Below are 14317 nucleotides of genomic sequence, written 5' to 3' on the forward strand. Positions count from 1 at the left end.
TTATCTACATACCTGTCTTGTCCGCCTTTCTCCACCCTGTGTTCTCTGAAAGACATAACGTCATCATCCAGGACAGACTCCCCGCGTGACTGGGCTTCACTGTACAGTGAAAAGCGTTGGACTCTATCGGAATATTGTCTGCTAAACGAGTCTTGCATTCGAGCATCGGGAAATACGGATTGATCTCTCGTTCTGTTCCTTCCGTAAAGAAAACTGTCTGTTTGAAATCGCTGTGTTGCAGAGCTATCTCTTCCAGAATTGTCTTCACGATTAGAAGTTAAATGAAACAAATTAGTACTTGCTTTTCCACTGAACACATTTGGCTCAGAAAAAAATTCCTGATCTCTTCTTTCTGCCAAACCCATGTTATCTGTATTACCGGACACATCGCGACTTTGGCTATAAAGTGAGTACCTAGAAATCGACGAACTGCTGGCGTGAAAGTCTGCACTCGCTGTTCCTCCAGTGTTCTTTGGATTAGTTTGTGGAACATCCCCAGCATATTTCGCGTAGTCAACGGCTACACTTCCACAATTAGAACGATCAGCAGGAATGCTGACCTCCCCTTGATGTCGCGGCATTCGGTGATGTTCGTTGTTTGACTTTGAATGACCGAGATTAGGTGGAGCAGACATTGCTCGATCGAGAGCCGGTTTTGGTACCAGACGGTCTCTGTTTTCTCTTTGGAGTTCAATTCTGAAAAATACAAAAGAAGTGAAGAGAGAAGTCACGGGTGACGAAGAATTAAAGCCTCCAAATGCTGCACGGGTTATAGGCCAGCTGATTTGGACACAAGTCATCTGAAGGACATTTAAACTGCAATAGGATTTTGTTCAAATTTCGTAAAGTTGCTTACCTACATATTGATAGATGTAATATTTCAGTTGCTTAATTGACCTTATAGCTCCCACGAGTTTCCTGTAGTTCAGTGATAGAGCATCTGAACTAGTAATCAGGAGGTCACAGGTGCCACTTCTGTTGGGAGAACTCGTATTATTTTTTCTTTTACCGAGTATGCCTGTGCCATTGACTGAAAAAATACATCTGCCATTTATTCACCAGGTTTAAAATATAAAACCACATTTCTTTAACCTTTCTATTTTTTCTCTGGATTAAAAAGAGTGGTTTAACTTGCTTGCTCTTTAGAATCAAATAGTTGAAATATGGTAATTTACACCTTTTTAGAAGAAAAATAACTGTTTTGGAGTTATTTTCAAAAGAGAATAGCTATCAGCACATATTATTCGATTATTGTAGTAAGTACGTTTTAAAGTTAGCGTCGTCTGTTTAAAAGTATTCATGACCACCTCCACCTAACTTAAAACTGAATAAAACCATCTAATCTTCTACCTCTGAAAGGGCTACAAAATGTCCATTAGCTTCATTTAGACTCAAACTTTGGTCTCTCTAACAATGGGATTTCACTTAATTTTTATTTTCTGTAGTTGGCAAACGTTATTCTGTTAAGAAACTGGAAAGAACAAATGGATGATCAGGCCAGCTGGTTTTCAGCTATTCTACAAAGCAATGGGAAAACGAGGTTTTCCGAGAAAGGACTGGGACAATTTTAGGAAAAACACCCATGATCAGCGCAAAACGTAAATAACGAACTTTATTGTTAAATATTGATAAGACTGAATGACAACTTCTTGACTTTGCCACCACGCGCAGTAGAATTGGGCAGCACAAAACAGAAGAATAACTGGTTGGACATGTTAGATAAGTAAACAAAAAGTTGAAAGAACGAGGCATTGATCCGGTGTTTAAGCGATATTAGTTAACATCATGTGGAGGCAAATTCTTTTATTTATAGTACATAACTGATATACTGTAGCATGGCTTGCCTAAAAACAGTCTCAGAAAGTTAGTGTTTAGGCTTATTAAACCCCAACGTCCGCTTTTCACTTGTCCCCCTACTTAAGAGAAATCGGGCACTTTTCAAATTGAAATAAAAATATCTCACCGGCCATTCCCGCTGCTAAGGGGTATAGACCCTTGAGGAGCTGAAGGTCCGTGGTCACGTGGTATGAATGTTTCTGTAGCAGACCTTGTCCATGATGCCTGTAGATCTGTGTTGGGTAAGAGACCCCTACTGGTCAAAATGGAAGACGAGCCTATAATCACAGACAAGAGAAGGAACGTTAATTTATCGAGCTAAAGTTACACCAAGACATAAAGTTCCGGGCCGGGTAACGACTCTGATTGTTACGGGAATTAGCAGCATTTTACTTTTTTTTTACTTTACGGGGCCTGTTACTTTCAGCTGGCGAAAACCTGAAGCATACAAGGGCTGATTTATCCCTTAAAATGCGCGCAAAAGGGGAAACAGTCTATACACTGAAAAGAAGTCAGTAAGATACATTGACTTACCAATGAAATCCAAAGAGATCAGTTAAAGCCCATTTACACACGCGCATGCGGCTTTTGATTCAACTTTTGTCGCTCCTTCACCGCAATTTTTCTCGCACAGGGTTGCATCTTCAAATCGCACGTGTAAACCAGCTGTGATTTTAGTCCAATTTCAGCGCGACATCGCAGTACGTTTTCTACGAAATCCTACAAATTTGGATCAAAAATTCCAATGTGTTCGAAAAAACCATGCGATATCGCAGCGGTAAATCGCGCTGTTTTTACACGCGCGAATTTAAAACTGAAAAAAGTGCGACAAAAATGGAACGTGTAACAGGGCCTTTAGCCAACGAGTGTCCTTGCAGTCCGTAATATTTACAAGGTATCAAACTACGTTCTACTTTTTCTTGCCTGTGCAATCTTTTAAGCACTGACAGAGAGTCAATTAAGTTTCATGTCATTACTTTCAGTGGTTGTTCGGTACTACCGGCCAAACGCGGCTCAGAGGTGACCTTTGAGCTCTGCTGGGGGGCACCTCAGGGATTGCTTTGCATTCGCTTGCTTGCTGGCCTGTGAGAAAGGTCATTTTGCCTGCTTAATTTCCAAGCTTTTTTCCTCGCAGCCCTCTCTTTTTTTAAGTATTGGGTTCGGTAGGTATTCCACTGATTGGGTTCAGTATCACAGTGCCTTTGGTGGTGGCCGCTCGCAGGGTTGCCATGGATACCTCCTTCCCCGTGCCTGATTGCTGCACGACTCCACCAACCAATTTAGGCACCAGCTCTCAAGCTCGACGGAGCTATTGTTGATGAGTTTAATCACTGTTTTCGAAGGGGCGATATATCATATTAAAACTTTTATACGGTGCGAATTCGTTTCATCTATCCAGTACAAATCGCCAACTTTTCTTATTCAAGTACAATTTTTGCAAATTGATCACCCTGTATTGACCGAACGGTTAAAATCCGCCACCTTCAAACAACAGACTGCTAGCAGTTGTTTCTAAATAGTAGGGGACGTGCTACTCGCGGGCGAACGAAAGAACGGGATTGGCCAAAAAGGCACTGCTAGTAACTCATATTACAAACTGCAAGTTGTAAAAGACACGTGACTTCATTTGGACTTAGTACCTTCTGGAGTGGGGATAAGAGACCGGGTAGGAGACACGTGGCGTGGCTGTGAGGAAGGCCTGGGAACTAGTGATGGAGAAGGCGTCTCTTCCACGACAGTTTTGAGGTTCTGTTTGTTAGAAGCCCTGGTGACGCCCTGTAACCAAACAAGGAAATAGATTAGTTCAACATGAAAGTTAAGAGGTCAATCAAAAACACAAGAAAACGCTGGCTCAGTCTGACTTAAAGATAAGGGAGTTAGTTTTCAAAGAAACTGTGGCGCTACATCTATAGGAGAGTAGAAACGAATGGTTGGTTTTATCAACAGAGTTGATAAGATAATTTGGCTACCGTAAAGCGATTCGAGAGGTGACGTTTCGAGTACTAACCTTTTGTCAGAGCGACTCTGAAGAGCTAGCCCTCGAAACGTCAGCTACGATGGCCAAATTCCTTTAACAACTCCGTTAATAAAACTAAATATTCGTTCTGATTTCAAGACTTTTGCCTCAAAGAGAAGTTGAAAATAAAGACTCTGATAACAACTTTTGTGAAAGCCACTTAGGAAACCAAATTAATTCCGTTCAAAATGGCCAAGTACTTCTAGAAGTTTTATCACCTGTTTAGGAGATACGACGAAGTCAGAAGACTGCCCTGTTTGTTGTTGTTGTTGCTGCTGCAGCTGTTGCTGTTGCTGCTGCTGATGTTGTTGTTGTTGTTGTTGTTGTTGTTGTTGTAGCGTCTCAACCTGCTGAAGTTGTTGTTGAAGCTGCAATTGTTGTTTCTGAAGTTCAATCTGCTGTTGTTGCAGCTGTAATTGCAGTTCGTATTCCCGGCAATACAGCCGATACACAGCGTCCAGCTCAGCTGAGAAGTTACCAGATATTCCAGATACTTCAGAGAAAGATCTGACAAATAAGCATAGAAGAAGAACAGAATGATTAAATTGTTATAACCTTAACAATCCTCGAGAGCTCTTCTTTTCCAGTCCCAGTCTAGAATAGCCGCAGAGTAACTGGCATTCTCGGTTAGCCAGATCTGATTGCAGCTGAATTCTAATCGAATTACAATCGAATTGAGTCTCATAAAATTATGAATCAAGAATTAAGAAATGTTTTCGTCTATTTCCACCATACCAACTGGAGGATTTCTGCAATATTTAAACTGAGGCTTAAACAAAAGACGTAAGATAGCTTTAATTAAATAAAATTTCATTTGAGCATAATTAAAGACCTGTTTAACTCCAATGTGTACACGTACAAAGTAAAGCATTAATTATCCGGCTTACAGATTACAATTGAAGAGAGCATCACTCTCAGTCAGCAACAAAAAGCTAATAAAAGTAGTGAATAGGGTATCATAGCGAAGTTGTCCTTGTTGAAATATAAGCTGCTGTATAAACTCATTGGGCTTAATCAACGTACATGTGTCTTGCTATTGTTACAAATTAACATATTTTAATACCTATCTTCATTTTTTCTTGGAGGAAATGTGCTGTCTGCCTTTGGTTCAGAGATACCATCACCAAACACAGAAAACACAGGTTTTGCTTGCGGTGGATACTGGGACATCATTGCAGGTCCAGGGTGCACTGCTGGCTGTGAGTTGGTAACCGAGGGAGCATGAAGATGAGCAGTCACCTCTGAAGTTGCATTTACGCTGATGAAAAGGAAAAGATTTGACAATCGAATGAAAACTGGCAACGACATTTTACAACTAGTGTGAGAAATATTATCGTTTTTTGTTTGAAGGGGTGGACATAACTTTTTAGTGCAGTGACAGAAGGGGATGAATATGAACTAATCATGATGCAACTTTTTATCTAACCTTGCTTCCCGTGAATTCGTGGAATTGGAAGGAATTCCTTCTCTCAGACTTGAGCTTTGGGGAAAGTCCTCAGCCTTACTTGGTGTGGTCACGGGGAGACTGGGTCCAGTGCTAGTCCCTGCCACTACCCGTCTGTCTTCAGATAAGTTCATTTTACCAAGAACAGGCTCTCTTGCATGACTTGACGAAACCGAACTGTCGTGAAGTGGTGGAGTTTTTGTGTTTGTCTTTCTAAGACGTCCACTGTTGTTTAAAGGTTCTAATGAAGCTTTTCTCGCATGTGTCTGTGCCTGTTTATTGAGCTTCTCACTTACAGTGCCTGCAGCTGAACCAATGCTATCTGGTCTCGCGTTTCCTGGAGTCTCTGTTAGTACAGGTTTCCAGGGTGAAACCAGCTTGCTTGGAGAAGACGAAAATACACCTGATACCTGCAATAACCAGTCAGGCATACAAATATTTGCAAGCTGTTTCCGTCGATTTACAATCACTTTCAGTCAAAATACGTAGAAATAATCCACCCTTTATCTTTCAGGTGGAAACAAACGCCGTTTTACGGTGCCGCGACTGGTCTCCTCGCTAAAGCATCGTCTGGGTAGCGACTGCAGAAATTCCGTACTAATGAAGTAACCACTACCCAGATCTTGGACGAAGCCTGTGAACAGGCTCCCAAGAGTACATACCGCGCTTCGCTCGCCGAAATTTTTTTTCCCTATACCCCACTTGGGAGCCTGTGCACAGGCTAATCTGGATGGTTATTCTGACTGAGACAAATTTTCCACTCGTTGGGCGTGCATGACGACCGTTTGCGGTGATTCACGAAAACGAAATCGGGCAAGGCGTTCTGTTGTGTCTCGCCTGGCTACTCAGGATAACTTTCAGGGCCCGGTCGGTTATTCGAAAGCCGATTAGCGCCAATCCACGATTAAAAGTTAACCGAGGAAATGTTTCTAAAAGCTAATTTTAAGCTAAAGTTAAAGAAAAGTCAAAGTTGAAACTGAAAGCCAGAAACAAATATTTTTGAGAAAGCCTTATCAATTAGCAATTAACTGGAATCAAAGTTCACACTAAGCCTGGGTTTAAGCTTAATCGTGTTTAGACTTGCTTACAAGTTGAGCTTGTCCAGTCAATGAGAAGCGAGCAAGCGACTTTGAGAAAGTCTAAATCGTGTTTTGAACAACTGGGCCCAGGTGAATATCACACTTAGGGTTTATCCTCAAGGGCAAAAGTTTATAGTGCAACGAACTCAACCGGGGCCAGTGTCGGTTTTTTCAGTGGCCCCGGTTGAGTTCGTTGCACTGTAATACATGAAGTAATGACAGAATCACGTTACAACATGGCTCAAGTAAAGCAAGGAAGAATTCACAAACCTGATGATTTTCCTTTTCTTCATTAGTAACACTTTTGACAGGTTTCCGTGGTGGAGTTTTCCCATTTGCCTGATACCTCCCTAGAAGGGCCTGTAATTCTAGAAACCTCTTTTGCAAATCTTGAGAGTGTGTTAAGGACATTCAAACCACAAAATGCAAAAGAATAAGCTGAAAAAATATTATGTGATATGCTAGAGGAAACCTACACAGAACAAGTCTTTTTTTCTCTCGAAATCCATCATGGAAAGCAAAAGCAAAATCCTGAGGTTGGAAAGACCCAAGAACTGTATACCAAATGAAAAATAAACAACTGTTTTCCATACACTGTAAAGTATTCACATACTAACGTAAGATGGATCCATCTTGACATATCTTATCGTAATTCACAAAAATGTCTACCATTTCAAGGATCTTTTAGGAGTGGGGTCAGGGATGTACCACCCCACTCCTAAATTTGACTGTAAACAGTTTTAAACCAAGTAATACAGTAACTTATGCAATCCTTCAGACTTTACCCCTTGTTAGTTATATCAGACTACATGTATACACCTGTATATACACGCCTTCTAGCCAAACCATTAGCATTACCTTACCCATAAACCCTATTGGAATATTTAGCAAAATTAATTCATACAACAAGAAGAAAAACTCAATACATTACTTTCATTGCAAAACATTGTAATCACTGGCAACAGTATAAAACTATTTTCGACTGTGATTGGGTGCTCTTAAGCTTCTAGTTACAGTAGTCACCAAGTACAGTCAACTTCTTTTATTGTGGACATCCTCGGGACTGTGAAGTTAGTGTCCTTTTAAAATAACAAAAGTTTGTGATAGCAAGAATGTATTTCAGTCAAACGTCTGTAATTTACTTTTGCCGAAGATTTAACTGCTGTCCGTATTATCAGGATGTCCATAAAAGTGAGATGTCCGCAAGGCAAGAGTTGACTGTAATGGCAACCAATTGAATCTTGCACTCCGGTAACCATGGCAACAAACTCAAAGGGTCACAGACAGGTGAGACCGGTTCTAAATAAAGATACCACATAACTGGTGGTAATGTACAAATACTTAATAAATTATAATTGGCAGAGTTTGATACATTGCTTTTCTTTGATGACTGCATCATACTCTTCCTGTAGGATTACAAGCCTTTCTTCAAATGCTGCCCTCTCTGCTTGCAGCTTCTCTTCAGCATGAACTCGTTCCTCTCCAACTTTGGCAAGTTCTTTAACTAAATTAGCTACCCGTTTCTTGTCTTGAGGGTTGAGCTCCTTCAAACTCAGCTGTTGTTTGCTTTTCTCTTGTTCTTTTGTACGACTCTGACCTGTTTGGAAATTGACATGTTAACAGAACACAAAATTAAGGTAATTTAATTACGTAATAATATTTTTTTATTAAATTTAATTAATAGATAACCTAAAAAATAGTTACCTGACTCAGTATAAATTATTACTTTTCATTAAACAAAATATGCTCACTGTGTGTTTTCTTTTCACATGCTCATCAAATGCCTTCAATGGATCTGATCTCAACAGCCAGTGGTTTAGAAGATAGACAGAAAAGTTCCCCTGCCCCAAACCACTGGCTTATTCAAATTTGCAAGTCACATATTTCACAGGTCAGCCACATCTGACACTTCATGTATTGGGATGAACTCCAGATGCCCCTCTGGCTTCTGGCTGAATGCTTACATGAAGGATAAAGTTTTTCCCCTTGCCATAACATTTTGATTTGTAAATTACTAGTCTTTAAAGTGCTACTATGATCAAATTTTTACCTCTTAAATTTTAAGGTTCATCACATAGAATTCTAGGAAAGATTAAAAACTCTGTTTACCGTTTCTAAATATCTGCATTGGTTCCGGAGATATTCACATTTGAAAAATGTGTAAAATATGTAAATGAGAGGACTGATGATGTCATATTCTCAACTCAATATAACATCAAGTATATAAATAGAGCTATCTCAGTCAATTTACAGCAGAGACCATTGAAACCTGGCAGGCTAATAGTTCTAAAGGCAATACACCTATGGCTATAAAAATTCGGTTCCCATGGCAACTCACTCTTTTCCAGTCCCCTCCAACCTGATTTCAATATTTTAGTGATTTTCAGCTTGAAAAACATTTAACAAGGCCACAAACTCGACCTAACATATTTATACGCTTGCTGGGTCATGCAGACATTGGCAAATATCAAAATAGAATGCCAAAGGTGGCCAGCAAAGCCTTAAGTATCAGGGAGGACTGGAACCCAGTATGTTGTCATGGTAACAAAACTGATAAGCTCATATTAAGGAGCGCACCTAGAACAATGTCACTGCCAAGAATCAAGCATTTCTGATACAAATTGGGTGAGATTTCTTTTTTCATAATATTTGACCAAAATTTGGTTGAGTTTGTGACATCATCACTTGGCTAAATTTGCATATATTAAAAACTTGAATATCTCTGAAACAAAAAGAGATATTTGAAAATAGTATATAGCATTCTTCTTCACGTACAGACTACTTGTTTATGTTTTAAAATGGCTCAAATTAGAAAGACAAGAATTTCGCCATAGTAGCACTTTAGAGGGGGTTGCTGAGGTGAGCAATGTGGTGTGCCAACAACATCAAGGAGGAAAAATTCCGTAATACCCCTTGGAATGAGCTAGCTCTCAGAAACTACATACTAAAGAAGCTGAGGGTGTTGCCTGTTACATTTACATTGAAGCTGTCCAAACCAAGCATCAGGCACCCATGCAAAGTTTCTTTGGGGTGCTAAAAATTGGAGTGTATGCACTGTCATTAACTACCGTGCTGTTTAATGGCTTGGCATAATTTAAAAGCCATGAGTTCTTTTGAAAATAATTTTATAATTAATTCTGGACTTTCAGCTGTGCTAGACTTGAAGCTGAAGAAAATATACATACTGTATAAAACATTATAATGTACATTGTGCAGGTTTACTATAGAGAGAGCAGAAGCTTCTGCTTTTCTGAATGAAGTCAACAAAAAAGTTCTTCTAGACAACAGGAGTTCTGTGAAGACAGTCTGTTAATAACTAGTAAATTAATGTATCAAGGAGCTAATAGATTCAGGTTTCACTTGACGGTAGCAGAGTACAGTTACATTAGACTTACCAATTAAGTTTCTTTCATACTGGGTGGATGGGATGGAGCCAGTGTTGTTCTTTGTAAAATTTGCACCAGAACTGCTGACCTTTGAACCCTGCTGTCTCCTTTCCAGTGAATCATGCAGAGATTTTTTAAGAGTGACAACTCTTGGTTTAATCATGTGAACTGGTTTCCTTACCATGGGTGCCTTAACATTAGAGTGGGGTTCAAGTATCACACCTATGATTACAGAGAAAAACAATTATTGTATCTGTATCTTGTATTGTATCTGAGAAGTATTTTAGATTTTAGCCCATTTCGTGTCGTTCATTTTAATTTAGTTAGTATTTTACTTTACTTTTATATTATTTTTATAGTGGGCTTCCTGCAAAGGAAAGCTAAGTGGAGTTCCACTTTAAATAAAATTATTTACTACTTGCTTACTAATACATGTACAAGTAAAAAACTTGTATTGAAGTCATAAAGATTGGTATGATGCCGTGAAGTGGCTTAATTCTTCCCACTCCCCTTGTAGGACGATAGTTCTAGGAGAAATCATTCAGAAGTTACAAATGTATACAACTGTAAACAACATATCTGACCTGGCATGTGCAGTTTCACAATCTTCTCATCTTGTTCATCAGCTATTTCATCAGAAGCAAACATGTTAAGGTTTATAAAACACATGATATAAAGTGATGCAAAGTTCTACTAGAGGTCATGAAATACTATGGCATGGCACACCTTTTATCTTAACAAAATTTGCCATACGTGTTGAGGCATTCATGACTGTTATGCCTCAGCTCACAGGAGTCACCTGTAGCTCAGTTCTAGAGCATCTGAACTAGTAATCAATAGGGTCAACTTCTGTTGAGTGAACTGGTGGATATTCATTTTCCATTGACTTTAAAAAAATACATCTATCATTATATTTTTTATTCACCAGCCTTAAAAGTAACATAATGTTCATCACATTTCTATCATGAACTAAAACAGTATGGCAAAAAAGAATAAACCTGGAACCACTCTCAGGGTTTTTGTTAGATCAGGGACATGTACAGCGACCATTACTTGGTCATTTAATGCTGTTTGTCAACTATTTTTACAAGCTGCAAGTAATTAGGTGAAAGTAATTTTACCATATTGGTCCCTGCTTATTCAAAATCAGTCCCAAGTGTGATAGTGGGCAGCTCTGGATAGTGGGGAAATTAAAAGAAGAATCGAAGCATGTAGAAACTGGAGACTCCACAAAAAAATGCCAGATCTATGTAACGTATATTTAATAATTCTCAAAACACTCCAGTTCACATATATCGTATTTAGGGATTTAGCTTTCGAGCGCAGACGGCTTTTACGGCCTCCAGAAAATACGTCTGCTCTCGCAGGCTACAAGGGATCAAGATTTCAATAAATAAATCATTACGAATCATGGTACAAATGGCTGATCGAAAAAGAAAACTTCAGTGGTAGTCGGCTACAGTGAAAAGCGCCGGCCGGAAGTAAATAATAAGAACTGTCTTAGAAAAAATTCTACTACCCAACAACAAAGGAAACTAATGATCAACCAGATAAGATTCCTGATCGAGCCACAACTCAACTGACAATTGACAAAGCCTGTCAGGTTTTGCTCATTTCATCATTAACTATTTTACAACCAAATAGGCGATTTCTTCGAGTCAAATACTGAGTACTTTTATCAGCGTAATATTATCAAAATAAAATGCCACACCTAGACTGGTAAGACCTCTTAAAAGGATACAATCCTTCGTCCAAAACACACTTGTTTTCCAAGATTTCTTCCCCGAAGCCGCCATGTTTACTTTTGAAAACCACCGCCTAGTACCCAATCCCCAGCGCTTGGAAAATGAAGACACAGGCAGCCCAACTACGCGTATGAGCAAACTATAAGCAAGGAACCGCACAACGAAAATGCTGTAGGTATACGCAGGATCTGTAAAAGATCTAATCAGCCAAAAATATAAATGACTCAAATTTCTGCAAGGCTGGACTGCGTAGAAAACTTAACACGACAGCGGCATGATAGAGACCAAACCGAGAATCAACAGAATGCGGCAACCGTGGACAGCTGTTTTGAGCTGGTTGGCTCTCGTCAGCACGGTGTAGCACAGCAAAAAGTAGAACACCAACGCGAGTCGAGTGTTCTACCAAATGCACGTGGTAGCCGATTTCGGATGGGCCCAAATTCAGACATCCGTCCACGTCATAGCGCGTGACTACGAACAATGAACAATTGAACTGAAATATCATGCCGCTGTCGCAATAAGTTAAATGAGAAAAGCAAAACTTTCCTTCACAGGTACATGGCCAAACCATGTTAAAAAGTACAGCATATCGGATCTAAAAAGATCTACGGTCCAAAACATAAAAGCAAACTATAAGCAAGGAACCGCACAACGAAAATGCTGTAGGTATACGCGTATGACCCCGTTCTGTCTGCGTCTCGTCACACAACGCTCCTCTCCACAAAGGAGGAGCGTTGCGTGACGAGACACAGAACGGCTGCGAGGGAGACTAAGATCACAATGGCTCGATGGGTATTTGACTGTGTAGCACAAATGTTCGAGTATGATATTAAAATTGTTTTGACTATGTAGCTGCGCTGAAAAAGATCTTCGGTGGTGAAAAATGGATCTTTTGCGTTTGTTGGTTTGTGTACAGAAGCTCACAAATAACGGAGTGGTAGAAAAAGGTACTGATATTCATATTCAAACAAATATATAATCTATTCTGGTCTCTCTACAGCTGCCAGGAACACCACCTTTAGGAACGCTTTCTACATGCACTGCCTCAGAAGAACCCTTGGTCCCGGCACATCCCAGGATCCTATCAACGACAGAGACCACCCGGGGGGGGGGGGGGGGGGTACTCCCATATATGGGCTAAATAGGTACGTGCAGCGAGATAGGATATGGTTTTTGAGCTACTCATTCGTTAAATAGGGTTTCATTTTGTCCTCATTTATCAACGCGTTCCTGGATTAGTCCTTAGATAGGGTACCTAAATTGTATCAGTTAAATTGAAGCTTGTAAGCGCCACCGGTTTTACGAAAAAGAAATGGCTTTTTAAAACTGAAGTGTCCGCTGAAGTATTAGAAAAGCGATCTTTATAGAGATTTGTGTTTATCCGTGCACATTAGCCGTTGTTTGGGTTCCTTGAATAGGGTGTCATTTTTCGGGTTCGGTCCTTAAAAAGGGTATCCGTCTTCCCTTCCTTTACCCTTAAATAGGGTCAGGGTTCGAGAACCTTCGCGGCACACCTCTATCGAAAATTTTCGGGAGTACCCTCCCGGGAGAGACCATAAGCTTGAACATCTTGTATCGGAAGCGCCTAAAAGCTAGTTTATTGTACCACGCTGTAAAACAAACAGTTTTAGAAATAGCTTTTTTATATCTTCAGCAATCCATGCCAATGAATGTGAGTAGTTTTATCACGTTTTTATGGTAATTACTAAGATACACGTTTTAAGGTTTAGCTGATATTTATATTTTTAATATCATTCATTTATTCGCAATTCCATTTCTTATAATTTGTGAATTTAATGTTGATACATTAGAGATGTGTTATATAAGTACTTGTAAATACGCAGGCTGCGATGTATTCAAATAAAGTATCTTCTTCTTCTTCATCTTCTTCGTCTTCTTCTTCTTATTCTTCTCCTATCCAAAACAAGGGCGTCCTGGACCAGGTGAAATTCCCAGCAACAAATATGTATGACAAAAAAAAAAAAAAACATTCGAACATTAACGGTCAAACGTGTGTTAACTCATATCAAGAGAGGATGTTGTTCATATTCGTCGCTAATCCGAGTAGGCGTACGCGTGCTTAGCTCTAGCAACTTTGAAATCTCCCTGAAATTAACAGTTATAGTTTTCACGCGTTTTCGAGTCTAACTTCTTCCTTGTCAGTTTGTTGTTTTACATTAAAATGTGCTAACTATTTTATTCTTGAGTTAGTATACGTTGGTAGAAAGGAGAAGGAATCAATACAATACCAAGGAAAAGGATCAGTAGGGGTTTGACTTTTTTGTACGGATGGAATTCACGAATACTTCAGGCGAATATAATACACTTCTGAAGGTCATTACAAAACGTGACATACACTAGTGAAGACATATATTGTTCCCTGATCCGGTTGTGTTCATACTGGAATGAAAGTTTACGTAAACAGAATCCAAATAAATTATCCTTAGCTACGGCGTCGATAGATCTCGACAATAGCTTGTAGCTAAAGCTTATTCGTTTGGATTCTGTTTACTGAATAACTTTTCGTCTTGCGTGTTATAAACTGTATCATGATCGACTGCTTAAAAGCAAAGGTACCCATAGGTTAGAGATCTACTCATGATAAGGATCAGGCATAAGGATAAAAAGCATTCAGTCTAATAGGCCTTATCACGGTTTTCGACGCCATTTTGACGAGTAGGCAGACACGTCTGAAATAACAGTGTTTGTATGGAAATCCGATGTCAAATAATTTTCAAAAAACATGGCATCTAAAAAATTCATGAATTGGAACTTTTAGCAATAGTAAAAGGATTTTAAGAAAAGAAACT

At 39.5% G+C, this 14317-nt stretch overlaps 1 protein-coding gene and 1 pseudogene across 1 annotated transcript in view; both read right to left on the minus strand.

The window, feature by feature from the left end:
- Nucleotides 1-11583, minus strand: part of LOC146453459 (uncharacterized) — a 14973-nt gene extending 3390 nt beyond the window's left edge. The window contains exons 1-11 of the mRNA XM_085096610.1: nucleotides 11504-11583; nucleotides 10347-10388; nucleotides 9772-9984; nucleotides 7749-7973; nucleotides 6647-6765; nucleotides 5280-5707; nucleotides 4917-5111; nucleotides 4072-4360; nucleotides 3477-3612; nucleotides 1964-2114; nucleotides 13-696 (exon numbers count right to left, since the gene is read on the minus strand). Coding sequence (XP_084952736.1) covers nucleotides 13-696; nucleotides 1964-2114; nucleotides 3477-3612; nucleotides 4072-4360; nucleotides 4917-5111; nucleotides 5280-5707; nucleotides 6647-6765; nucleotides 7749-7973; nucleotides 9772-9984; nucleotides 10347-10388; nucleotides 11504-11558 — 2537 coding nt within the window. The 5' untranslated portion in view covers nucleotides 11559-11583. The remainder of the gene's footprint in view (nucleotides 1-12; nucleotides 697-1963; nucleotides 2115-3476; nucleotides 3613-4071; nucleotides 4361-4916; nucleotides 5112-5279; nucleotides 5708-6646; nucleotides 6766-7748; nucleotides 7974-9771; nucleotides 9985-10346; nucleotides 10389-11503) is intronic.
- The window catches only part of LOC146453453 (uncharacterized), a 315682-nt pseudogene that overhangs the window by 76960 nt on the left and 224405 nt on the right, over nucleotides 1-14317 (minus strand).

Source organism: Pavona decussata, unplaced genomic scaffold, assembly GCF_977016875.1.
Source record: "Pavona decussata unplaced genomic scaffold, jaPavDecu1.1 SCAFFOLD_330, whole genome shotgun sequence".
Lineage (NCBI taxonomy): Eukaryota > Metazoa > Cnidaria > Anthozoa > Scleractinia > Agariciidae > Pavona > Pavona decussata.